Raw genomic sequence first — 25,000 nt, 5'->3', positions numbered from 1 at the left:
ACTGTTTTGAATTTCAAGCAGCAGTTTGTTCAACAGAAGTGGCCTGGAACAGGCAAAGGTGTGATCACCAAAGGTCTTGAAATTAGTTCTTGGGATCTTAAGAAGGCCAGGAACGTAGGTGATGACCAGAAATGGAGTGTAAGGTCTTGAAATTAGTTCTTCGGATCTTAAGAAGGCCAGGAACATAGGTGATGACCAGAAATGGAGTGTAAGGTCTTGAAATTAGTTCTTGGGATCTTAAGAAGGCCAGGAACATAGGTGATGACCAGAAATGGAGTGTAAGGTCTTGAAATTAGTTCTTCGGATCTTAAGAAGGCCAGGAACGTAGGTGATGACCAGAAATGGAGTGTGTCTGCAGATATTCTGCAAACAAGAATCAAAAATGACTGCTCAAGTATGTGCTTCAGTTGACATCTTATAGATGAAACTGCCTCTTCTATTGCTGAAACTTTCATTGTCACAGGTAAATCAGTGCTTTAAAGACTGTGGTATAAGAAATTGGCAACAAACGAAAAATTGTGTGTAATTAAGATTACAAACACCTCAAGCTGGAAAGACAAACTTTTGAGTGAATGATCTTTCAAGGTCACAACATGCAATATTCCAAAGACAACAAATGCTCTGTGAACATAGAGTCATAGTATCCCTGGATAGCCTACCTCAAATTTTACTTGAATCAATGTCTGGAATTTTTATCTTCAAGATAAATTTATGGCATTTTCCCTCTCTTTCTTTGCCCTTTTGGAAGACTTTAAACAAGCTTTTTTGCCCAGCCTTTCAGCATTTTCTGTTGTGGCCAGAAACACAGCTACTTAATACCACCTTGAATTTGGCACTTTGATCTTGAAAATTCCGGTGGAATTATTCAATTATTGATTTCAAGGCTGAGGCATGTGTGTCACTGATGGCATCTCTGTGATTGGTTAAGGTATAGAGCCACTTCCGGTCTGAGGGGGGCAAAAGTGTGGACTTATCTTTGTTGTTGGATTAACTTTGGTCGAATTCTTAGCTGGATAAGTATTTGATAAATTTAGTGGATTTATCAGGCATAAAATATGCACAAAATATCACATCGCAGTTATAGTAAGCTGAATTGCAGAAAATTTAAAGTAATTTTGGAAAAAATTTAACATTATGCATGGTCCTTAAAAACTACTATACATGGTAAAATTTGCATTATAAAATCTATGTTTATTAGTATCAAATTTACTAATTAAGACTTAGTTTATGTAAAACTGATATTTACTCATTGAAAATCGTTATGACTAATTAAAACTAGGAATTGTTTTTGCCATACACAGATGGTATAAAAGAACATTAATTTTGTATCTGTCAATTCTTGTTAGAAGTCTTTGGAAGGTTTGAGTTTTCCATGTTCTGTACTTTGGTTGGGGCTTGAGTGGTAGCTTTAACCTTGGCATTTAAAGCAGACACATGAAGGCTCTCCCAAAGGGGAATATAAAGAATAAAAAGGATCACTAGGCAAAGATATGTATGAACTTGTAAGAGTGGCAGAAGGGATTGCCACTTTCAGATGAGTTTATGGTATTAACTAGATGTCTTCATGATCTACCGTTTGCTCCTTAATAACCTCAAGTCTCCAAGTAGGGAGATTAGGTGGGTGCATTAATTTTTCATCTGCATATTTGGCCTGAATTAGAATTGCTTTGCTTGTTGGTTAACTTGAACCTTCTTTGCCTTTGTGTCTTTCTAGTCTCCCAGAGTAACCATGCGGTAGTTTATTTCCTCTCCTAGAAGTCTATTCTCAGTCAACTTGCAATTAATGATTATAAAAGCTAGTTATAATAGTTATAAAGAAAGTACAGACTAAATAACGGATAAAATTATTTAGAATTACAACATGCTTTAAAATCCACAAGTGTACAAACTAGTGAAAATTGAAATGTTTGAGTGAAAATATGGTGGTCTTTGATGATATCTTTGGCAGCTAACAGTTCCATGATAAAATTGTAATACTGCAGAAACCACAGCACAGGGAATCACGTTCACATCATGACATTTATGCTTTGGGCACTGAACCCAAACCAGAGAATTGATGCATTCATTTCAGTTCTGTGTAACTTAACATTACAAGGGTGGGGTGTAACAATCCCACAAAAACCTGAGGCAAGCAGTCATCCCTTTATCGGTCAACGTTCTTGTTGCCTGTCAAACCAGGAGTTCTTGTCAGGGGGACAAAATCTGTGTTTCTTTGCTGAATCTCCAGCTTGGATAGAGTGGTGTAAGATGGCTATCAAGTTCTTTTTCATGGTGTAAACAGCTACATTTATCTCACTATCGGATGGATTTGAGGTTGACAGAACCTTATGTGTAATGGTTAGACCATGGTATCTCTGAATCTTCTTTACTTGTTTGTCTGAGGTGGCCACGCCCTCCAACTGGCTTTTTCATGTGAAAAACACTTGCCTCAAGGAAATTGTAGGGCATTAAATATAAAGAACAAGCAGAAAGCAAAAAAATTATTGATTGAATTACTAAAGTAATTTATAGTAGAGCAAACATTGCCAAACAATAAATCAACAACTATGTACCTACTGTCTGATACACACAGTCAAACAGAAACTGTACAACAAAATTGAAACATTTTTCAGAGAACTGTTCAGAACAATTGAAGTTGACCACATGTTACATAATAGAGATAATTGAGGAAAACGGGCTTTGATATACTAGCTTATGTCCTTTTCTTTTAAAATCCCTTTCTTCATCTGAGCTTTATGATCAATATTCTGATAAAGCCAGGTTGAATCTAGACTCACTGATTGGTCGATCAATGTCAGCTTCAAAGAAAGATGACCTTCTTGATGTATCAGGTGTTGTATAATCATAGTAATAATGATAATGATAGTAATGATAATTGTTATTTGTACTAATTGACCAAAAGAACCTATTGAAGTTGCTAATACATATATAAATTACATTATAAGTTTAATATTTGTTAATACAGGAACAAATCTGAGGTGTTTGAAAGCTAAAAGGAATGACTAAATGAAAATGTCTTAACTTTACTCTTAAGGAAACTTAAGCATGCTACAGTTCTTATTTGGTCTGGTAAATTGTTCCAGAGTGAGGGAGCAATGACTGAAAAAGTGCAATTTTCATGGGAGTCAAGATTATCCTCGGAGACCTAACAATTCCTTGTTGGTAGGGTGGAGTGTCCAAGGCATGTTATTAATTAAGGAGTCTGCATCAACAACTTTATTCACAGGGGATGTTTCTCTAGTTTGCCTTTCTTTTCTTTCTATAATGGTTTAGGACTTTTTACTGGTCATCTCAGAGGACAATCACTACCTCAAGAGAAAAGTCTCGGCAAGCTAGTTGTCAGGTTGATTGTAGCTTGCTGGAAATCTATCTCATGAGCTCTCTTTCAAGACATGTGCCTCATGTAAAACTATACACAGATATACATATATGAAGTCTGTGATCTGATTTTTCTGTTGTACAGTGCTTGATACGTAGAAGTAGAGCGCAATATTTATGAGATAGGGGAAAAAACAGAGACTATACTTTCATCCCTACAAGCCTGTTTCGTGATTACTCACTCATCAGGGGATTTTATTGTGAAGAATATTCATAACCATCATTTATATAATTTACAAACTTGCATAAAGGCATGGCGGGAAATTTCAATGCTTTGTTCAATTGTTACACAGTAATTGTTTCTGTGGTGGCATGAGGACACATGTTGATTACGTTTATTGAGTGATGATAATTCAGGTTGGTGGATGATAAGTAATTTTTCTTTGAGGCAGAGGTTGCATCTTTTACTTGCGTTGTTGTAGGGTGATCTTGATGAAAGGATGTGCCATAAAATAAAGTGGTCAATGTTATTTTCTTTAAGGGTCCAGATATGTGTGCTGAGTTCAGTAGAGTTTCTGTGTTTTGTGTGTTGGAAGGATGTGGTGTGGTTTCTGTATCTAGTCTTGAAGTCGTTTTCTGTAAGTCCGATGTACGTTTCAGTGGTTCTGTTGTCCTTACGTGTGACTGTGGCTCGGTAGATTAGTGATAACTGGAGGCAGTTTCCGTTAAGTGGGCATGTGTTTTTCTGTTGGCAGCTGCAAGTTTTGGTGTCTTTTGTGTTGGTGTTATTTGTGGTGTCATTGAAGGGTTTGGATGAATTTAAAATGCATTTGTTGTGGTTGTCGATGGTCTGCTTAGTGTCATTCATACAGCTGTAGCAGATTTTGATTGTGTTACGATTAAAGATTCTTTTAAGTTTGTGGTCTTTCGTGAAGTGCTTGTCTTCTATGGCAAGGAATCTGTGTCTGATATTGGTGCTGACATTTTCGCTGAATTGGGGGTTGTACCAGAGTATGTTGTTCTGTTGACTGTCTTTTCATTTGTTAGTTATGGGTGGTTCATAATGTAGAGTGGACTGGTATCCGCATTTGTCTAGTGCTTTTTGATATGGAGCCGCTCCTCCATATCAAAAAGCACTTGATGAATGCTTTTTGATATGGAGGAGCGGCTCCATATCAATAAGCACTCGAAGAATGCAGATACCGGTACACTCTACACTACGAACCACCCACAACTAACAAAAAAAAAGCTGACAATGGAACAACGTACTCTGGTACAACCCCCCATTAAGCAAAATTGTCAGCACCAATATTGGACACCAATTCTTTGCCCTAGTAGACAAGCATTTCCCGAAAGACCACAAACTCAGAAGAATCTTTAATCATAACACAATCAAAATCAGTTACAGCTGCATGAATAACACTTAACAGATCATCGACAACCACAACAAATGCATTGTAAATTCATTCAAACACATTAATGACACCATAGATAACACTAACACAAAAGACAGCAAAACTTGCAGCTGCCAACAGAAGATCACATGTCCACTTAATGGAAACTACCTCCAGTCATCACCAATCTACCAAGCCACTGTCGCACGTGAGGACAACACCACCACTTAGACATACATCAGACTTACAGAAAACGACTTCAAGACTAGATACAGAAACCACACCGCATCGTTCTTACACACCAAACACAGAAACTCTACTGAACTCAGCAAAAATATCTGGACTCTTCAAGAAAATAACATTGACCACTTTATTTCATGGCGCATCCTTTCATGAAGATTACCCTACAACAGCACAAGCAAAAGATGCAACCTCTGCTTCAAAGAAATATTACTTATCTTCCACCAACCTGAATTATCATCACTCAAGAAACGTAATGAAGTTGTCTACTGTGTAACAATTGAACAGAGAATTGAAATTTACCATGATGCCTATTTGCAGATTTGAACAATAGGCGTGGATATGCATGTTATAAATTTATTCCTTGTGGTTTACTTTGGCATTTATGGGAACAACAGAAATTCAGGGGATGAAAAGATGGCAAAAAAAGGAGATTATACACTAACATCTGGGCTTCAAAACACATTTTAGAGGTGACCTAAATAGTTAAGGCAAAGTATGCCTCCTTAAAGAAAATGTTTGAATTTGGAAGCAAAATGTTTATTATATGAGGGCTCAAGGCTATTCATAGCATTATGCTACTATGTGGCATTGCATACTAGCAGCTGTTTCTTAAAATAGGAGAAACCTTGTCCCTGCAGGGCTGGGGAGATGTGTTGAACTTCTTAGTGTTTGTCAGCATGAGAGTGGCGAGTTTTTGTGCATGGTGCTACTCATGTATGCAGGGTTCGTACCCTTTTTCAGAAACAATTTTCCAGGACTTTTCCAGGACTTTTCCAGGCTTCAGATTATTTTTCCAGGACTCCAAAATTCACCTTAACCCTTTCACTCTCATAAGTATAAAAGATTCATTTCTACTTTCAATTTCAACACATTGTCAGACATACAAATGAGAACAAAGAAAACAGAGAATATCAACTTCTTTCATTGAACTCTTAATATCTCAGAAGTAACATCAGAAATCCGTGACTGATACTAAGTAGAATTAATATTCACATCTTGGGATTCAAAGTGGGGTTAATTATTTTTCAGCTCTTGGAGCTTTCCTTCCAACTGCTCTTCAATGTCCTTTAAGACTGCCCTTTTTTCCTTGGCAGATCTTCGCAAACTGTTTGATTTGGCAACCCAAGTAAGGTTTCTTGAATCTTCAGCCCTATCTGCAAATTCATCTGCAGTCTTTAAAAGAGCCTCTATATCAGTTTCAATTTGCCGTTTTTTCTTCTTCAGCACATCAATCCCATCCATTGCTGCCTTTCTTTTAAGCGTGTTTTCCTGGGACACTTTAATTCTCTTCTGCTCTTCTAGATAGGAAATATATTTCTGTCGCGCTCCAGCAGATGCCATAAGTAGTTGCTTTGAGATTTTTACATTGGCAAGGCCTCCAACTGATTCAATATGATCATGAATAATCCTCTGTGCAATGAACGATCTTTCCGACAGGTTCTCAACTGCCACTTCTTTGTTTACAGAAAATCCTCTTTCAACTGTGGCTTGACCATGAGACATTAGCAGCAATAATTCAACTACCCCCCATGCTTTTGCCAGTTGCTTATTACCAGCCATGTGTTCATATAACAGTGTGTCGACTCTTAAAGAGGATTCACTAGGGTCAAAATCTTCAAAGTCAGGATTACCTGCACATTCATCCAAAAACTGTCCAAACTGATATATCACCTCATCACACTCATCAGCCTTCAATCTGTGGGCTTCCACAAGAATTTCAAGAACTCTTTTCATTTTTTTGACACATCCTTCTTTCTCTGATGCCATTAGCCTTGGATCCAGACAAGACATACTTCTTACTAGTCGATAATTTATTGGTGTTTTGTCAAGCAGTTTAGAGGCTGTTTTTGCAAGAAAATCTTTACATTCCATTCTGAATTGAAGAACTTGCCTTTCACTCAATTTCCCAGATTTTTCTTTCAGCATGTGTTGTGCCACAAAGCCAACATCAACTTTCTGGTAGTCTAACTGCTGTTCTTTATCAGTGGGCTTCAACCTCAGGATCTTCAGAGGAGATGTTGCCTCGGTAACAAGTTCACCCTTGATAAACCTATTCAACAATGATTTCAACAAAGTGTACAAACTGATACTCATGAATGGCAGCATAGGTTTATCAGTCTGAAATGCTGTGAGAAAAGGATTGATCTGTTTTGCCACTGATGAGAAGAAGGCAATCTTTGCTGGCATCAAGGGATCACAGCAACTACTGCTAATGGTCTCGTAAGATTTGGACTTGGGATCAGTAACTTTCTTTGCCTTAACAGCATTAATGTATTTGACAATGTGAGGCCACACTTCCAGTGCTCGCTCGGCAACTGACACATTCTCTAACCACCGGTGCTGGCAGAATTTTAGGGGGAATACACTGCTACCAGTTATTCTAATGTAGTCTTCTCTTCGAGCCGGACTGTCTTTAAACAGCCAGTAAAGACTGGAGAGAGTTTTCTGCACCGTCCATCCAGCTGCATCACAACCATCCTTAAAAGCTCCATGCACAACATGTATACCACAACTGCCTGTGTTAAGGAGAGTGCAACTGAAATCACTCTTCAATTCTTGCTCTACCATTTCATAAAATTTCCAGTTAACCTTGGGCCCATCCATAGAGAGTTGAATCAGATTTCTACAGCTCAAGTCCTCTTTGCAAGAATGAAACTTTTGAAGCATATCCTCTGCACTAGAATGCCCAAGAAATTGTGAATCATAATAGCGAGTTTCAACTTTGTCATGATTCCAGATGCGAACATGGAAATCCATCTGCTTCTTTTGCAGTTCGTGATTCAAACTTTCATCAAACAAAAGCACATATCCCTTTGAAGATTTGACTTTTTCCTTTAGAAGACTCTTAAAACATGGTGCAATACCAAAGCAAGAAAGATAGGAGGCCTTTTTCTCCCCACAGGTAAATTTCTTTGCAATGTCACTGTCTGGAAACATTTGCTGCACTAAGAAGTTTATATCTGTACAGGAATTATACGAATAATGGCTGCTATTCACCTTTAGCGCCCACCAAATTTCAGCAGTTAAAGTATCATTCCTCGTCACGAACCCGGACATACCTGCTGTTGTACTAGCGGCACTACTTGATACAGTCAAAGTAGAGTTGTTACTTTCAGTGGCTGTTCGAGGGGCAGCGAAAGAGCTGTTCGAGAAAAGGTTTCTTATGTCACCTGTTGTATTTCTTTGTTGCTTTTCGATAAGATGAATATGCTTCTTTCCCTTTTCGTGGCTTTTCAATGCCGATTCTCCCATATTTGATACATCAAACGCTTTCATACAAACTCTACATTTTGCTTTAAACTTGTCCGCGTCACGTTCCAGCCACAATTTATAGGAAGAGTTTTCCAACCATCGGTCACTAAACAAGCATTTCCCAGGCATATTTCGGAACAAAACATTTAAAACTCAAGACGCCCATTCACTGAGTACCCGTTTACAAAATCATGCATGCATCAAGGTTACTACTGCGCATGAGCTTATGATGATACATGAGCCCTCGATCCAGAGTTACACTCGTGTCAGTTTCGGGAAACATGAAAAAATATAGATGCGGTCATGCGGTCAAAACCAGAAAGGAATACGTTATAAAAATACTAAAAAAACTTTGCTCATTTGTTTTAGAGAAAACTTTATTACTTTGTTCAGTTTAACAGATTTCCAGGACTTTCCAGGACCAGCATTACTTTTCCAGGACTTTCCAGTCCTGGAAAATGCGATAATAAAATTCCAGGACTTTCCAGGATTTCCAGGACCCGTACGAACCCTGTGTATGTCATCCATGTACAATTATATCATTACCCATTACAAATAAGAAAGTAAAAAATTGATAAAAGCTAAAATTATGGTAGAAAGAATCAAAATACAGTCTGGAATAGCTATATAAAGACAAGTCTAACACCTTGGTATGACTTTATCTTGATTGCAAACATGTAAATATCAAGATATCAAGGCCAATAAAAAGAATTCTTTGGTCGTATAAAAATAGTTCAAAGTATTGATTTAAAATCTATTTACATAGCCCAGACAGTGTTTTTCTCTAGGCATAGGTGTCTAATTTTCATTAAATTTGTTTATCATTACTACAACTGTGTCATTCTATTAAATCTCCAAGGGGCATATGCATTACTGACAATGTATGCACACAGCATCTAGTTCTCTTTGCTCACTTTTACAAAGTTTTTCTCACTTGTTTACTTTGATTTATTGACCTTCATAGATTGCTGTCTAAATTGCATATGAAGCAAATTTTGGTTTCCTTTTTCTGGCTGGTTGTTGTATTTAAGGTTTGAAATTATTGGTCTCAGTTCCTGGAGATTCAGTGACCATTTTTAATGCATAAAATGTAATACTTTATACACTGTTGTACATTATAAATTTAAAATACAAAATACTTAGGACACTGAGGAATAGTTCAAATGAAGAGCCAGGAGGCTTAATAGCCGCTAAATTTGGATTGGGATTTTGTGACTGGGCAATATGTATTGGTCAGCATACGGAGTACCATGCTCAGAAAAGCAGGCTTTGTTTTTGATTAAAACTTTTTCCATTTCTGCTTGGGTGGGTGCTGGCACTTCTGGTTCAGAGTGGGACTTTCAGTGATGACTTTGATGTTCCCTTATTGAGATTCTCTATTGTTTTGTCAAGGTCAGTTTTTATTTTCTCTGCAATTGTTTGTTCTCCAGAGTTATTGCACGCTCAAGGTTTACATAAATTTTTTGGGAGCATATCTGGTGTTGTATCCAAGAATACTGCTTGCATATTGAAAATGATTTTGGAGTAGATCCACTTAAGCAGGCCTTTCTGCTATAGATGCAAAAACTTTTAAGCATTGTGTTGATACAAATTATTTACTGTTAGTATCTAGAATGTTGAGCAGATGGAGGGTGCTATCTGTTTGTTTATGCAATGTACCAATAACAGTGTGATCGATCAATAATTGCCAAGAAGATGCACATTTAAAATGCATCTTCTGCTCTTCTTTGTCAACCAGTGTTTAGTTGGCAGTGTGGCTGTCACTTGGGATTGAGATTGACAGAGTATTCCATGATTAATCACAACTATTCTCTTGAGGGAAATGGTAAGTGAGTTGGCACAACTCTTGCATCTCCAGCGTCTGAACAAGTCATGTAAAATACCATCTTTCTTTCGTTGTATTGTGAACCACTAATTACCTGGGGAGTAACTGAGTTGATAAAGATTATGTTAAATAAGAAGACAATATTGAAAGGAAGAATGGCAATTTGCAAATCCTGAAAGGTTTCTCTTAAAAACTAACAGAACTCCCTATAAAGGTCTTTTATAAGTGAGTAGTAATTGAAATAAAATATTCTGATGGATGTGGTCTTTTGGCTGGGTTGACTGAATTTGTGAGGAAGCTGAATCCGTGATTTACCACATTAGTTTACATCAGTAGCATTCTTATGAACCTTCAATAAAATTTCCCCTAAAAGAAGCTTGGAAAATTTGACTTAAGATGATTTGAGGTCATTGAAGCTATGTTTCTATGCATCATGACGGCCTAACTGCTGGAAAAGTTGCCACCTCCCATGAGGGGTATATTCAGTGCCTAAGAAGCATCCTTTGGCACATGTAGATTTATTAAATTTTGGACCAAAAACCATAATTGAAATTTGAAGTTTTTCCAATAGAAGCTGTCAAAGTAGTACACATTGCTTGCACAAAATGCTTTCAAGTTGGAGTCAAATGTTTTATAAACAGTTACAAATGTAAAAACGATGATAAAAATGCCTTTGTTCATTTATTAATCTTCTCTAAATTTGGACCATAACACTTGATGACAATTCTTTTGTTAAATTTTCCCTACATTGTGATTTTGAAGATATCTCTTCCTTGCCCATTTTTTGATGTATGGAGACCATGACTATGCATGATTTTATTAGTATATTAATAGAATCACCCTCATAAAATTGTGAAGATCCTCATCACTATTCAAAGCTGATGTAATGCTTGCCAATCAAGCGAAGTATTTTCAACTATAAGGGGTTATTTGAAATGTGCAGTAGTACATCATCATAGAATAATGTACTTTTGTTCTATGCCACTATCCAGTTTTTGTTCGACTGTGGACAGTTTGTTCTGACTGGTTTCCAAAATTGGACTTTACTTAAGTTTGCTCTTGGCTTTGTAATTGACAGGAGAATCTTGATTAAAGTAGTAAAATATACAGGGCATCACAATGCTTGTGTGATCAGACTGTTGTTAGCATACTATGATATTTCCACAATAACCAACAATCAATTTCTCAAGTGTCTGTGAGTGCATGGAAAAACATTTTCTGCTTTCCCCAAAGTTCATTAACATAGTGAGAAACTTAAAAGTTTTACCTTTGCTTTTGCTTATTCAGTTTGCACAAGTGTTTCACCTGAGGAGATCTGTGGACTCTATACTTGTTGTGTAGCACTTGTTACACTTGTTGTGTAGCACTTGTTACACTTGTTGTGTAGCACTGACAAAACAAAGGTTAATTGTAAAAGTGAAATAAGGTTGCGTTTGATCAAAAGGATATTCTTTATCGATCATCAAATCATTTTAGATTGTGTTAAAAAATAAATCAGTCAGGGAAAAAGTTATTCTAAAGATATAATAAAGTAAGAATACTAATTAAAGAAGAATTATCAGTAACTACTACATTACACAAGTATTAAAAAAAATAGCATACTAAGCCAGCTTAACATGCATCGCCTCTCTACCCTGCATTGAATTGAGGTCTAATCCATAGCAAAGCCTCAGATGTTAAACTTCCTGTCCGGATGTTAACCTTTGTGTCCAATTGTCCTCACAGTAGAAGTGAAACCATTAAGCAACAAACAGTTGGCACTGAAAAAGTGTTGGCATGAGGTCTTTAGCTTTTCCACTTGCTCAATGTGCACCTCAACTGTTGAGTAAATGCCAGTGTGAAGTTTCACAACTGACCCCTTTGAAAGAGAGTTGATCTTCAGAACTTCCTATATCAAAGAGGCAAAATGCCAACAAGTACTTTGATTCAAGCCTTGTGAATCCATATGAGAATGTAATACCTTTCTATTGCTTCTCAGTGAACCACCAAAGAAAGGCCTTGTGTAATCTCCCATACTTGACTTTGTCTTCCAGGCACTTCAAAACTGCTAGCAGAGGGGAACTGTCTAGAAGATCAGAGACTGTTGTTTCTGCCTTGAGGTGACTTTGGTTTGTGTACTGCATTACAAGAGAGTGCAGCTGAAAACCAGTTCTACCAAGCATTGTTTGTGCTATGTAGAGGCTCCACCTTGAGTAAATCAACATACTTCCCCGACAGAGGAACAAATTCTTGTCTCAACTTGTTTTGAGCAATAAATTTGTAATATGACTTCTTTGTTTGCCCATGGGATCTTTAAGTCTTTCCTTTGACTTTTCCACTTTCTCTGCAATGGCCAGTCTCTCGGTGTACTGCCATGGTTACCATGTTGCTTTAGGGCCACCAATAAAACCATGGCTCCCTTGTGTGTTTGATTAACATTGGCAAAAGGTGGAAAGTAGGTTGCACAATTGTTTAGTTCTCGTAAGTGGGATGAAATCCATTTCATGTCAGATGGTATCAGTTCAAATTTGAACAAAACCTGCTCTCCTATCTTAGTGGTCAATGTCTTCTCTTCAATCTGTTCCATTTCTTCCCTCAAATGATTTGAGTAAGATTTCATGAGTGGATGATCTTCTTCACAGTTGGCACCAGGGAGTAAATTATTATCATCACAACTTTGTACTCTGTTCAGCAGGTTGAGAAAGCTAACTAAGTATGCAGTGACTGTGTCATCCTTGCCAAATGGCGCACCATCTGCCCCCACTGCCACATACAGTACTCCTCACTCAAAGATCACATCCATCAGAATATTTTATTTCAATCACTATCTACTTACAAAAGACCTTTATAAGGAGTTCTGTTAGTTTTTGAGGGAAAAAAATTGCTATTTTTTCCTTTAATACCATCTTCTCACTTAACATAATCCTTTATCAACCCATTAAACTAGCCAGGTACCGAGAGGTTCACAATACAAAGAAAAAAAGATGTATTTTACCTGACTTATCCAGGCGCTGGGGATGCAAGAGTTGTGCCCACTTACCTACCATTTCCCTCCAGAGAATAATGGTGATTAACCTTAGAATACTCTGTTAATCTCAATCCTAAGTGACAGCCACATTGCCAACTAAACACTGGTTGATAAAGAAGAGTAGAAGATGTATTTTACATGTGCATCTTCTTAGCAATTATTGATTGCTCACTTTAAAACAAACATGAGGGAGTTTTACCTCACTGTTATTGATACATTTCATAACCAAACAGATACGCCCTTCATCTGCTTAACACTCTAGAAATTTGAACAGTAAATGTGTATCAACACAATGCTTTAAAGGCTTTTCATCTACAGCACAAAGGCCCGCTTAAGTGGATCCCATCCAAAACCATTTTCAATATGTAGGTTAAATGCAACACCAGATATGCTTCCCAACAAAATTTGTGTGAACCTTAAGTGTGCAATAACTCTGGAAAACAAACAGTTGTTTATTCAGGAACTAATCTTTGACTAAATCCCTCTAGACTTATTATAACTTAAAATCTTCAATTTCTCTGAGCAACACTCTGAACATTTGCCTTATAATATCTGCCTTATCATTATCATGATTACTATTTTCTTTTAGTGTAGTTCTTTTCTCTCTTGTTCATTTAATTCAAGCAACTCCTGGCCCTTCATTTGTACTATTTCTCAGTATTCTAAGCAATTTGTATTTTAAATTTGTAATGTATGACAGTGTATTAAGTATTACACATCATGAATTAAAAGATGGTCACTGAGCCACTAGGAACTGAGACCAACAATTTCAAACCATAAATACAACTACCAGTCAGAAAAAGGAAACAAAAATTTTCTTCATAAGTAATTTAGGCAGCTATCTACAAAGTTAGTTCATTAAAAAATCGAAATGATTAAGTGAAAAATAACTTTGTAAAAGTGAACAAAGAGAAGTAGATGCTGTTTGTTATACACTGTCAGTCATGTATGTGCCCTTTGCAGATTTAAGAGATGGATATAGTTGTGCTATTGATAAACAAATTTGATGAAAAGTTTTTACATCCATGACACAAAGGCCTGCCTAAGTGGATCCCTTCTGAAACCATTTTCAATATGCAAGTAGTATTCACGGATACAACAGATCCCTTGCGAAATGGATTTTGGAATTCCTTGGAATTCCTAGGAATAAAGGTGTGAATTTTCATGGTAAATTCAGACTGGGAATTTCCAACCATAACAACTCTGGTTCTAAAAACCTAGAAATTCCTAGAAATTCCCAGAAATTCCCAGAAATTCCAAGTTTATAGCCAACAAGACTTGGAATTCCTAGGAATTCCAACTCAGAGAACCAATGACTTTCCCTGAAAAGCTGTAAATCTAAAAAATTCCTAGGAATTTCTGGGAATTTTAGGAATTTCTGGGAATTTTAGGAATTTCTAGGAATGTTTAAGAATTACTGGGAATTTTAAGCAAAAATTTGAGGCTAATGATATAAAATAAATACTTTAAATTAAAAAAACCCAGCTAAAATTCAAGTATTCAATGGAATTTATTAACAAGCTTAATGAAGGCTTACATGTAAAATATTTTTGATTAATTACTAACATCAACATGTGGTAATATTAGGATAAAATTTGAGTTATTTTTCTTTTCTTGAAAACTTCATATGGATTAATCCTCAATTGCAGTTATTCATATAAAATAGTCCTAATCAATCATTAAATTTGGTTTGACACAATTTGTGAATAAAATCTGTTGATTCTTTTCCATAAAATACAATATCTTAAATTATATTTGAAAACCAAGCACTCTAAGGAGTGAAGGGGTTAATTACAGTTAAATAGAATTGATTTTTTAATTAAAATCTTGTTGTAACTGTAACAATGAATTGGAATGAAGTTATCCTAAACTGCAAACTTAGCTGCTGTTTGTATTTTTTCCCCTGGGCTCACAATAAGTTGGCCTTGAATGAGGTTGTCTACAAGAAGCTTGACCATTTTGTATCTGGATTCCATGACATCTGAATTTGAAAAAAATATTATATAATATATATATATATAAAGCTCAGACCAGGCCTTTAAGATAACTATAAGGAAAAGGGCATTCATTGGATTCTCAAACTGAGAAATCTCTGTTATATTGAGTGACTTTTATATTGGAGTTAGTACATCTCTCCCATAGATTTTACTAAAAAAAGGGCAGAATACATTATTTTATTTTTACCAAGGAGGGCTTCTTTATGTAATAAGGTTTGTTTAATAACAGTTCCTATTATGAATCTTGAATGTTCCCAAACCTGACTAAAGGAATCTTGTAACCTTACTGATAGATTTATTTCATTGTAAAGCATAAGCTTAAGAAACTGCGGCTTGCAAGTGACCGATTCGATTCTCAGAATTATTCTAGTTTCAGTTGCACCGAGCGTTATGTAAGCTTAATTCAACCGGTTACATCTATTCTTTTATAAGATTTTGATCACGTAACGAATATCGCAATTTTTACTCACCACAAACTTTCAAAATCGCAGCTTTACAGATGGCCACTCGACCCTTGTTCATACTAGTCAATAGACCCATTTCAAGCGTGACGTCACATCACGTGACATTGCGAACTGGAGGACAAGCTTCAGTTTGTTTACGGCATGGCGGCGAAAGTACGATGGCCCACAAGGGACTCGCTGCAAAGAAAAAGAAACGCTGCAAACAAAAAAGTGAACGCTGCAAACAAAAAAGTGATCGCCCACAAGGGACTCGCTGCAAAGAAAAAGAAACGCTGCAAACAAAAAAGTGAACGCTGCAAACAAAAAAGTGAATGCTGCAAACAAAAAAGTGATTGCTGCAAACAAAAAAGTGAATGCTGCAAACAAAAAAGTGATTGCTGCAAACAAAAAAGTGATTGCTGCAAACAAAAAAGAACACATCATGCGTGCGCATTATGCCCGAGGGACTGGATAGAGTTTTGCTCGTCTCCAGAGCCTACGAGTATTTCCCTCCATTTTTCCAGCATGATCTCGACACCAAAATAACGATTATCGTTATTTCTAAATTGGCCCTGAAGTAACGAATAGCATAATTTCGGTGCATGTTGAGACCTTCGGGCTCGAAGCTTGGGAACTTGTATCCGGGGAAAGATAAAATGGCGGCTTACGGCGGCGAAGGAAATCTCAATAGTTTAATATTTTAGCGTGAAAAGGTTTGGGTGTTGCGATCTGGTTCTCAAGTAAAAAAAATCACGGTCTGCAATGGCACTACCACCTTTTGAACAACAATAAAACATTGAAACGATGGTAAAAAGCAGCAAGTTTCGAAGTCTCAACGAAACATGGGTAAGCTGAGTTTCAGTCAAATATCATGACATTTGGGATGTAATTTCGATACCGAATAAATAGTTCTACATGGTTATACACGCATAGGATTCTGTTGTGTTCACGTGAAGGCCATTTCAGCCATTCCTGCCACTTGTAAGTGGTAGGAAATAAAATATATGCATACTTGTTTCGTATTTTAGCCCTGTGAAATCACAAATTTGATTTATTTCTTCTTTGTTTTAGGTGGTCATTACCCATTATTTTTGGAAGTCGATGCTGATGAGAAAGAAAAAATGTTTACGATTATTTCTTCTCTCGAACATTTTACTATTTAGGTACCAAATAATCTTGATACTGAAGATCATTGCATCCTATTATGAAAAAATTACCCTTGATTGCTTTGTCAACTGGAATGAATAATGTAATATACCTTGTGATTTGTGGGATTTTCACAAGTAAACTAGAAATACTTGAAGAGGGTAATGATGTACTTAATGCAGAGCATTTGGTACAAAGTCTGCTTTGCTGTAATCTACCTGAAGGTGCTTTTTATATGCTAGTAACACTTGCACAGCCCAGTCAAAATGTTCTTTAGTAGTAGACAAGATGGCTGTTGTAATTATAGGCAGCAGAGGCCAAACCTCATCCTGAAAAGCAGTCTGAAAGGTGTGAAGTCAGTGGAAGATACTTCATCGTAGGCAGCCAAATTGCAGGCTGTCAGCCCATTGTGAGTGAGTAGTTAAACTCAAGATCGGCTATTTTAACTAATTTTATTGAGAGCCAAATCCTGCAAGGCTTATATTCTGTATTAATTTGAATTGTTACTTTTATGTTTCTTATTTTGCAGTAAGTGGGCTTGTTGTGGCCATTTTTCTCTCAAACATTTTTTTCAGCCTAGTCAAAATGTTTTTTAGAAGTAGGCAAGCTGGCTATAGTAATAGAAGGTAGAGGCCAAACCTTGTCCAGACTAGACGCCTAACAAATGTTCTGTGTGGACAGCCAAATCCCTGGTTACCGGCACATTTTGACTAGGCTATTTGTTATTTAGCTACTAAGTAATCTTATTATTAAAGATTACTGCATTCCTTTTTAATAATTTGCTGCCAATTGTATGCTGTATATAGCTTATGATTTGTGTGATTTTCAAGAGTAAATTAGAAATACCTGACGATGGTAATGATGTACTAGATAACGTACTTGATGCAAAGCAATTTTGGCACAAAGTGTATGCCTTGTCCTCAGGTGATTTTAACATGCTAATAAGATTTGTTATTCAAATAATATACATCAACTAGAATGGGAATATTGAAAGAAAAATAATAATATTTAACCATAACAAGTTTTGGTTTTATGTCCAAATTAAGCACTTAGTTGAAGATCACTGCACTGATCATGCCCCGAAGGCCAAAAAAGTGCTGTCTGCGGTTAGTTTAATTTTTGTCATTTCTATTGATTTATTTCATTTATCAATGTTTCTTTGAGTTATAATTCATTGACCTCTTTCAATAGTGCAGGTTCGCTCATGTAACCTAATCCCACATGTATGTATGTACAATCTCAGTTGAAATTTTGAGTGGCAGGCAAGGTGGCAATAGTAATAGGCAGCAGAGGCCAAATCTTGTCCTGAATAGAAGTCTGACATGTGTGAAATTGGCAGCTATTTCATTGTAGGTGGCCAAATTGTTGGCTGCAACACATTTTGACCTGGCTGATTGTGTGTGTTATGTATGTGTTCTTCTTTTTAGGTGTTAAACAGGTCTAAGTACCGAATAAAACTTCTGTGATAACTTGGTAGTCTAAGATGTAAAAATTTTTAATAATAAGGTAAAGCTTGATCATTCTTAAGAGTTTGCATCTGTTCTAAAAGTTTTGGGGAGAGTTAGGGGAGCATTATTTATACAAATGTATTTAAAAAGTAACAAAAAAATAAAAAGAACTAGGGCAAAATCCCAATTTGCTTTAAAAGTTTATTTTATTAAGAGCATAATTCTGGATATAGCTTGGGATTTGTGTGATTTTCACAAATTGTTAGGTTGTTATGTAAACTTAATTTACAGGAACCTTGTTAGTTTTCAGCTTCAAGAACAAGTACATAATTGCAGGAAAAGCTTGAAGCTTGAAAAATTGACTGATGAAACTGGAACAGATGTCATGAGATTTGTACAATAGGTTGGCCTGGGAGGGACCAAGAATTAAAGAATTCATTGATTCTCTTACACCTTTTGTCTGCATAGTGTGCTTCTGTAGAGCTTAGTTATTGCTGTAGAAAACTTTTTTGGAGGGCCCCTGAGATCACTCACTTTTAAGCTAGTTGCCCCAAGGGAAGAGGATATCTGTACTTATTATCTCCCTTAGAGGGGGGGGGGAAGGGTTAAAGACTGATTCTTCTCCAGTAGCCACAAGTACCCCTGCATATGGAAATTTTGAACACTATTAAAGGGCTAGTACCCTCATTTCATACTTGAATTTCTAATTTAGTGTAAGTTATGACAAATAATGAATGTAAATTCATCTTGGTTGTACAGGTTATATCCAGCAGTCCTTAAAAAAAAATAAAAAGGTATTTTTCTGAATTAAAAAAAAAGTGTTCTTGCTTCAAAGTAAGTGCATGATATGTCATTCAATTAATGCTCTAGCAGAGTTTTTGTTTGAAATGCCAAAATCAACTTCATGACTAAGGACAAAAAAAAGGCAATAAGCAAATGTTCTGTATCCTTTATGTCAATTTGGGCTGAAAAACACGTTTTTGTTCCTTTTGCAAAAATTAGCTTATTTCACGACCAAAAACGATGCAAACAAGCTTAAACGTTATGTTTTCAGCAAAACAGCGATAGAATCTGCGAAAAAGCAATGGAGACAAGCTAACACACAGTGTTCTCAGTAAAATTTGGGCAAAAAACCCTTAAAAACCAAAAAAAAAATTGCGCTGACTTACCCATTTTTTGCCAAGATAACTGCCAAAACACTGAAAACTAGCTTGAAACTACATGTTTTTCACAAGATCGCGACGAAATCCGTTTAAAAACTCCAAAATACGGCAGAAATGTACGATTTTTGCAAAATTTTTCGCTAAAGTTGACAAAAACACTCAATTCGACTGAAAAACACGTTTGTTTTTTTTTTGCAAAAATAAGCTTATTTCAGTTTTAAAAACGCTGCAAAAAAGCTAAAACACAATGTTCTCAGCAAAATAGTGCAAGAGTCTGTGGGAAAACACAAAAACCAAGCTTAAACCCAGTGTAAATTGATAAAAAGGCCCGAATTGCGCATTTTGGCAGTTATTTTGGCAAAAAATGGTATATTTTGATTTCAAGCAAACTTTCAAGTAGTTGTTAAAGTTTAGAGCCAAACACAATACCAAAAAAAAAATTGGATGTTTTCAGAAAAAATTGTAACCCTCAGCCTAATCATAATCCCACCCTACCCAAGCCCTAACTCTAACTCTTGGTGCGAGCTATCCTAACCCTAACCCTAGCCCCGGGTTAGGGTTAGGGTTAGGGCTAGGGTAAAGAACGGAACTTTTCACTCCAGTCAAAATGATACAACTGGTTAACATGGTCCAACCAGCCAAAACAAGATAAAATGGTCTAAACGGTGAAAAGATTTTAATTACGTGACATGGTCCAATTGGAAGAAACGATCTCACTTAGTAAAATGGTGCAACTGGTTAACATGATCCAACTTGTTAAAATGATGCCAATATCTAAAATGGACAAACTGGTTTAAATGATCCAACCAGTTGAAATGGTCTAACTGGATAATGCATGTGTAACCAGTGAAATTGGTTCAAATACTTCAAGTAATCAACCTGGTAAGGATGGTAACATTAGTTAAAAAGATCCAGCATATTACAGTGGTTCAACTGGTAAAAACAATCATCCAACTACTAAAAGTTATTAAACACCAATCAAAATTAATCCAACCGCTTCAAATAATCCAACTGGTCAAAATTCTTCAAGTGGTTATTTAAGTGTAAATGGTGACAAAATCTTCTTAAAAATATTTTTGAAGAGGCTTACACTCTTACCCTAAACACTAACCCTACCCCCAAACCTTAACCCAAAACCTTCACCCTAGCCCTAACCTCAACCGCAGACCCTCTAACCCTAACACAAAGCCCAAACCCCAACCCTAACCCTAATCCCAAACCCTAGCCCCACACCATAACCCTAAAACCTAACCCTAAACCCTAAACCCTAACCTATAGCCCTTAACCTAGACCTAACCCTAACCCTAAACCTAACCCTAACCCAAACCTTCTCTATCTATCCTGTAAGTGTACCAGTCGGCCTATCGTTTGTTTTTCAGTAAACTTTCAAGTAGTTACTGAAATTTACAAACACAATACCAAAAACCCTGCAATTGAATGCTTGTAGAAAAATATTAACGCCAACCCTAAGCATAGCCTCACCCTAGCCTTAACCCTAATTCTAACACTAAACCCCGCTAACCCTAAGCGTAATTTTACCCTAGCCCTAACCCTGATTGTAACACTAAACCCCTCTGACCCGAAGCAACCCAAACTCTAACCCTAACCAGGTAATGGGCTCCTGCCCTAACCCTATCCTCAACCCTGACTTAAACCCTTTACCATAGCTTAGGATTGGTTTGGGGTTTGGGTTAGGTTTAGGATAGCACAGAGTTAGAGTGAACACAGGACGAAATGGCACGATTCCGTAATTCGGAAAAATGAAACTCTATGTTTCCACGTCATTCACTTCTTCCTTGGACCTGTTATGTTTCCGGTATGATTCCTGAACGGAAATATGACGACACGTTTCCGTTGCATTTCTGTCAACGGAATATTATCGTCGCCTGTTTCCGTTACGTTTCCTTGTACGGATTCAAACTTTTACCGTCAAGTAAAACATATATATATAAAGTGCTGTACAGTTCTTACACCATGTTACCATGAAGACGTGATCGTTCGAGGACAACAAAGGCAAATTGACGTGCATTAGGTGTGTACGTTCGTAGGAATCATAAGAAGTCCTAGAAGCTTCGATGTTTTACACTGAGCTATGTGCATGTTAATTTTGGAACTGTTTCGAAACCTTACAAAATTGAATCTTTTAAACTTACTCTGTGCTTAGATTTTTAAGCAGCTGGATCATTTGAGCCAGTTTAGTCTCTCAAACCAGCAATACAATACTTGGTTTACTGGATAGTTTTAGGGTTAGGGTTAGGATTGTCAAGTAGGCACACGCAGTTGTGTGGATATTGTGGTACATGGAGTTTAGTAGAGTGTAGATTTTAGCAGTATTTGCCAGTGTTGACATATTTATAAAATTATGGTTCCAAAGTGCCTGTCACTGTTGAGAACCCAAGAAAATCATGAGAAAGTCGCCGATGGATTAGCTATAAAAATAAGCCCAACTCTGAGTCAATGCCAAACCACAAGGAAGTTGTGAAACTCGCGCCAATGTAAAAAAAAAAACAACTGAGGTTCGAAGTATGGGTCGATGCTGACATCCTATGAAAATCATGGGAAAGTCGAGGAGATTGGTCATGGTACCAACCAATTCCACTTTCCCATGAAAATCAAGAAAGCTGTGGAAACTAGCCAACATGTGCTAGAATGACAATCTTCAATAAATTTCATATCTAATAAGGATGTGTGAAATGGCCAGTATCGCTCTTGGCTAAGATACTGGTTTGCCGTGTTTTGGCAGTTATTTTGGCGAATATGGTTAAAATCAAATCTGTGTAAAAACAGTAAAATCAACGAATTATTGAGGTTCGTCAACATAGGGAGGATCCTCTTAGTCTAGAGAAAAACTTCTACCCACGGCTAAAGGCGTTAAATTAATAAATTGATATATCTGGGCGGTATATCAGACAGCAACACTAAACTTCTCCTTTCTCACAGCTTTTTCCCCTTTAACATCTTTGTTCATTACATTTTTTTTAAAATAAAAAACTCGTTTTGGAGGCATAAAGGTCTCTAAAGCAACGTTTCAAGATTTTATGGCGATCTTGTGAAAAACATGTAGTTCCAGCTAGTTTTGAGGGTTTTGGCAGCTATTTACACAAAAAGTGGGTAAAATCAGTCCAATTTGTTGTGTTTCTGACGGTTTTTACGCGTTTTTTCCCCAAATTCTACTGAGAACACTGCGTTTTGGCTGGAATAAGTGTTTTCACATGGATTGTATCCCTATTTTGTTAAAGACATCGTGTTTTTGAATGTAAAATAGGCTGACTTTTGCAAAAAAAAAAGTGTTTTTCAGTTCGAATTGAGCGCTTTTGTCAACTTTTGCGTAAAATTTGGCAAAAACTCGTGCGTTCTGCCGGATTTTGGTGTTTTTAGATAGATTTCATTGCAATTTTACGAAATACATGTAGTTTCAGCTAGTTTGCAGCGTTTTGGGCTCGAGACCGGCAAGAGTGATGGTAGACACTCTTAGCAGAGATAATTGTGCTAGCAGATATTACGATTTCACCTGTAAAGTCAATAAATTAATTGAACACAAGAAAAAGGAAACTTGATAAAAAAAATTAGAATAATGGCGGGGAGAAAAGAGGGCTGCACTAAAGATTATGTACTTTTATTCTTGAAGCTGAAAATTAACAAGGTTCCTGTAAATTAAGTTTACATGATAACCTAACAATTTGTGAAAATCACACAAATCCCAAGCTATATCCAGGGTTTTCGCTTAATAAAATCAACTCTTAAAACAAATTGGGATTTTACCTTAGTCCTTTTTTTTTTACTTTTTCTGTAAATTATTAATGTATAAATAATGCTCCCCTGACTCTCCCTCAAATTTCCAGAACAAATGGAAACTCTTAAGAATGATCAAGCTTTACCTTATTATTAAAAATTTTCACATCTTGAATTATCAAGTTATCACAGAGGATTTCTTAGTACTTTAACCTGTTTAATGCCCTAAAAGAAGTGCACATATATACTACACACAATCAGCCCAGTAAAAATGTGCCACAGCCGACAATTTGGCTGCCTGCCACAATATAGCTGCCGCTAACTTCACACTTTTCACACTTCCATTCAAGACAAGGTTCAGCCTCTGCTGCCCATTACTATCACCAGCTTGCCTTCCACTCAAAAACTTTTCAACTGAGCTCATACATACATACATACATACATACATATGTGGGAGATTAGGTTACATGAGCGAACCTGCACTATTGAAAGAGATCATTGAATCATAATTCAAAGAAACATTGATAAATAAAATAAATCAATAGAAATGACAAAAATCAAACTAACAGTAGACAGTACTCTCTCAGCCTTCTGGACCTGAGCAGTGCAGTGATCTTCGATTAAGTGCTTAATTTGGAGATAAAACCATGATTTTTGTCATTTCTATTGATTTATTTTATTTATCAATGTTTCTTTCTGTATTTTTCTTTTAATATTCCCACTCCAGCTGATGTATATTATTTGAATTACAAGTCTTATTAGCATGCAAAATCACCTACGGACAAGGCACACACTTTGTACCAAAATTGCTTTGCATCAAGTACATTATCTAGTACATCATTACCATCTTCAGGTATTTCTAATTTACTCTTGAAAATCACACAAATCATAAGCTATATACAGCATACAATCAGCAGCAAATTATTAGAAAGGAATGCAGTAAATTTTAATAAGAATATTACTAAGTAGTTAAATAACAAATAGCCCAGTAAAAATGTGCCCGTTGCTGGGAATTTGGTTCTCAATAAAATTAGCTAAAATAGCCAATCTTGAGTTTTACTACTCACTCAAAATGGGCTGGCAGCTTACAATTTGGCTGCCTACAATGAAGTACCTTCCGCTAACTTCACACTTTTCAGACTGCTTTTCAGGAAGAGGTTTGGCCTCTGCTGCCTATAATTACTACAGCCATCTTGTCTACTACTCAAAAACATTTTGACTGGGCTGTGCAAGTCTTACTAGCATATAAAAAGCACCTTCAGGTAGATTACAGCAAAGCAGACTTTGTACCAAATGCTCTGCATTAAGTACATCATTACCCTCTTCAAGTATTTCTAGTTTACTTGTGAAAATCCCACAAATCACAAGGTATATTACATTATTCATTCCAGTTGACAAAGCAATCAAGGGTAATTTTTTCATAATAGGATGCAATGATCTTCAGTATCAAGATTATTTGGTACCTAAATAGTAAAATGTTCGAGAGAAGAAATAATCGTAAACATTTTTTCTTTCTCATCAGCATCGACTTCCAAAAATAATGGTAATGACCACCTAAAACAAAGAAGAAATAAATCAAATTTGTGATTTCACAGGGCTAAAATACGAAACAAGTATGCATATATTTTATTTCCTACCACTTACAAGTGGCAGGAATGGCTGAAATGGCCTTCACGTGAACACAACAGAATCCTATGCGTGTATAACCATGTAGAACTATTTATTCGGTATCGAAATTACATCCCAAATGTCATGATATTTGACTGAAACTCAGCTTACCCATGTTTCGTTGAGACTTCGAAACTTGCTGCTTTTTACCATCGTTTCAATGTTTTATTGTTGTTCAAAAGGTGGTAGTGCCATTGCAGACCGTGATTTTTTTTACTTGAGAACCAGATCGCAACACCCAAGCCTTTTCACGCTAAAATATTAAACTATTGAGATTTCCTTCGCCGCCGTAAGCCGCCATTTTATCTTTCCCTGGATACAAGTTCCCAAGCTTCGAGCCCGAAGGTCTCAACATGCACCGAAA

At 36.5% G+C, this 25,000-nt stretch overlaps 1 protein-coding gene, 2 long non-coding RNA genes and 1 pseudogene across 4 annotated transcripts; 1 reads left to right on the top strand and 3 right to left on the bottom strand.

The window, feature by feature from the left end:
* Positions 1 to 5,762: 5,762 nt before the first annotated feature.
* Positions 5,763 to 8,726, bottom strand: LOC149036336 (uncharacterized). Its single transcript, XM_089189808.1, has one exon. It carries the CDS (start codon positions 8,334 to 8,336, stop codon positions 5,970 to 5,972), a length of 2,367 nt encoding a protein of 788 aa, XP_089045934.1. The 5' UTR covers positions 8,337 to 8,726; the 3' UTR covers positions 5,763 to 5,969.
* A 360-nt stretch (positions 8,727 to 9,086) lies between these two features.
* Positions 9,087 to 13,058, bottom strand: LOC149036335 (uncharacterized; annotated as a pseudogene). The gene is made up of 3 exons (XR_016181833.1): positions 13,007 to 13,058; positions 11,338 to 12,774; positions 9,087 to 10,137 (listed from the first exon to the last, which is right to left on the bottom strand). The product of XR_016181833.1 is annotated as an uncharacterized LOC149036335 (transcript).
* A 1,518-nt stretch (positions 13,059 to 14,576) lies between these two features.
* LOC149036334 (uncharacterized) lies at positions 14,577 to 15,575 on the bottom strand. Its single transcript, XR_016181798.1, has 2 exons — positions 15,507 to 15,575; positions 14,577 to 15,020 (listed from the first exon to the last, which is right to left on the bottom strand). It is a non-coding gene; the product is annotated as an uncharacterized LOC149036334 (long non-coding RNA).
* On the top strand, positions 14,983 to 18,523 carry LOC149036333 (uncharacterized). The gene is made up of 2 exons (XR_016181799.1): positions 14,983 to 16,325; positions 16,551 to 18,523. It is a non-coding gene; the product is annotated as an uncharacterized LOC149036333 (long non-coding RNA).
* Positions 18,524 to 25,000: the final 6,477 nt, after the last annotated feature.

This window comes from Pocillopora damicornis, chromosome 12 (genome assembly GCF_964200805.1).
Source record: "Pocillopora damicornis chromosome 12, jaPocDami1.2, whole genome shotgun sequence".
Lineage (NCBI taxonomy): Eukaryota > Metazoa > Cnidaria > Anthozoa > Scleractinia > Pocilloporidae > Pocillopora > Pocillopora damicornis.
The sequence above is the reverse complement of the archived record's forward strand: the minus strand, read 5'-3'. Positions and strand labels throughout refer to the sequence as shown.

Excerpts from the sequence above, each read along its gene's own strand:
- LOC149036336 (XM_089189808.1), bottom strand. The coding sequence starts at position 8,336 with ATGCCTGGGAAATGCTTGTTTAGTGACCGATGGTTGGAAAACTCTTCC.